This window comes from Anopheles coluzzii, chromosome 2, assembly GCF_943734685.1.
Source record: "Anopheles coluzzii chromosome 2, AcolN3, whole genome shotgun sequence".
NCBI classification, from domain to species: domain Eukaryota; kingdom Metazoa; phylum Arthropoda; class Insecta; order Diptera; family Culicidae; genus Anopheles; species Anopheles coluzzii.
Window position 1 is genome coordinate 80,835,004 of NC_064670.1, and position 2,766 is coordinate 80,837,769.

A 2,766-nucleotide genomic window follows, 5' to 3' on the forward strand; every position below is an offset into this window, starting at 1 on the left:
TTAATCCAGGAAACGTCAGCCTGACATACACCGCGCACGGATTAACCGAAGACGTCAACGTGACATAAGCCACGAGGCCGCGCAATACACTTCCGCCTCATCTTTTATAAAAACCCAGCGAACACTATACGCGATCTCTTTTCCCTTTATTCTCTTCTCAAAGACACATCCAATTTTTGTAAACCATTCGACACAGTATAAATAAATCTTGGCAATCTCAAAATCTAAAAATGGTCTACCGTTTATTCTGGTAGCCAAAACTGGTGACCCCGACGTGATTGCCAAGAAAAATTTCTTTTGTTATCGCGAGTGCGAGTAGTTCGACGCGAGTGCGTGTGTTTTATTGTGAGTGTGTGCGTAGTGCGTGTATTTCGTGAGTGCGTGAGTGCGTCGCCCGACCGAACATTTTTACCGCCGCGAGTGAAAATTGTGCCAGTGAAGTGTCCACAGGATCCACGATCTGGCAGTCAGCGACCGACCGACCCCCCCACGGAAGCAGATCGACGAGAGAGAGAGAGAGAGAAAGAGCACCCCAACGGTTACACCAGCAGTTCACGCCGACGATCCGGCTTGTGCGACCCGCACACTCCGCCGATGTTCCGGCTCGTGTAACCTGCGAACACCGCCGACGATCCGGCTCGTGCAACTAGCACGCTACGCCGATGTTCCGGCCCGTGTAACCACCGAAACACGCCGACGATCCGGCTCGTGCAACTAGCACGCTACGCCGATGTTCCGGCCCGTGTAACCACCGAAACACGCCGACGATCCGGCTCGTGCAACTAGCACGCTACGCCGATGTTCCGGCCCGTGTAACCATCGAAACATCGCCTTACGATCTACGAAGCAAACTGACGTTACGGCCCGTGTTGCTAGCAGCTTTCGCCGACGATCCGGCCCGCGCGACCCACAGCTTACGCCGACGATCCGGCTCGCGCGACCGACAGCTTACGCCGACGATCCGGCCCGTGTAGCTAGTAGCCCACGCCAACGCTTCAGCGTACGACCCCGCGCACCGCGCCAACGTTCCGGTCCACACAGCCAGCAGCCTTCGTCATCGATCTGGCACGTGTCCTCAGCTGTCTACGCCTGTGAGACCAGCGACCCGTACCAACGATCTGGCTTGAACCGATTACGCCGTCATTCCGGTAAGCCCAAATACGCCGTCAATCCGGCCCGTGCAAGTGACATCGTCATTCGCGACACACCATTTTCCGACACAGCGACGCCATTTTATTCGTGTCGGTACAGCACACCATTTTGTGTCAATAAGTTCAGCGCGACATTGTGTACGAGCAGACAGCGCCATTGTCTTCGGAACCCTACAGCGGCATTTCGGGTTTTCAAAGCACCGTGCAGCGAAACCACGATTTTACACGTGGCGTAAAAGATGATGCAACACAGCCCCGACCTGCAGCGCGCTTCCCTAGCATTACCGCTCGTCCCAGAGGCGGCTGAGATGAGACCGGCTGATGTTAACGACGCGGCTGCAGCAGCACCTACGATGGAGCCCACCACAGAGCGCCAAGTGGACACATGCCACGCCATACGACTGAATGTACCGGAGATGGACACCAACAACCTACCGTCGTTTTTCTGTGCTTTAGAACATTGGTTCGTAGCGTCCGGTATCACCGCGAAAATGGACAACCGACGTTTCCATATAGTGATGGCTCAGATACCTCTTCGTTTGTTCTCGGAGCTACAACCGCTACTAGGAAACGTGCCTGCGACTGACCGATACGATTTCGTAAAAAAAACCATCCTCGCACATTACAGCGAATCTCAACGCAGGCGACTACATCGGTTATTGTACGCGACCGAATTAGGAGACCGCAAACCGTCCCAGCTACTTGCGGAGATGCGTCGTGCCGCTGGCGATACGATTATCGAATCGCTCCTGGTGGACCTCTGGATTGGGAAGCTACCTCCACACGTGCAGTCGGCCGTTATCGCCGCACAAGGAGCAACAGTAGACAAGACCGCCGTCGCCGACGCTATAATGGAATGCATTTCACCTCTCGCCACGACCAGCGCTTGCAACACCATGGCCGAGGTACGCACGACGACCGATTTCGAAGCACAAATGACGCGGAAAGTGGACGACCTTAGCCGCCAGCTCAACGAGTTCATGCGACAGTGCCGCCAAAGCGACCGCTTCCGGACTCACCCTCGTTCACAGCCACCGACACCGCCACGTCGTGTCACTGACGCCACCGATGGACAGTGCTACTACCACCGCCGTTTTGGAAGAACAGCACGATCCTGCCGACAGCCTTGCTCGTATCCAGCCCCCGTGTCCCCGAGCTCGGGTCAACCGCCGTCATCAGCATGAGGATGCGCCGGGAACATCGGATCGCAAGTGAACACCATCTCACCTGTCAGCAACCGGATGGTGATCTTCGACCGCAAAACACAACTTCGCTACCTAATCGACACTGGCGCTGATGTTTCCGTCATCCCGAAGTCAGCTAACTACATCCCCTCGAAGCCGTCTACGATGCGGCTATATGCAGCCAACGGTTCGCCGATAGTGGTATATGGTGAGTCCCTCCGTACAATTGATCTTAGTTTACGCCGTCCTTTTTTGTGGAATTTCGTTATCGCGGACGTAAGCTCTGCCATCATAGGAGCGGACTTTCTGCGCCATTACCATTTACTTGTTGACGCGCAATCTAACCTTCGCGTAGCCGGTCAGCCGGACACAACCCGACAGTCCACCGTCAAGGTATGTGACGCGTCTTCACCCGTAGCCGACCTGCTAAA

The 2,766-nt window shown here is 55.4% G+C and overlaps 1 protein-coding gene across 1 annotated transcript; it reads left to right on the forward strand.

Annotated features, from left to right (window-relative positions):
- Positions 1 to 1,390: 1,390 nt before the first annotated feature.
- Positions 1,391 to 2,335, forward strand: LOC125908397 (uncharacterized). The gene has a single exon (XM_049611124.1). The coding sequence runs from the start codon at positions 1,391 to 1,393 to the stop codon at positions 2,333 to 2,335; it is 945 nt and encodes a 314-aa protein (XP_049467081.1).
- The last annotated feature ends 431 nt before the right edge of the window (positions 2,336 to 2,766 follow it).

Coding starts and splice junctions, on each gene's coding strand:
- LOC125908397 (XM_049611124.1), top strand. CDS start 1,391: ATGATGCAACACAGCCCCGACCTGCAGCGCGCTTCCCTAGCATTACCG.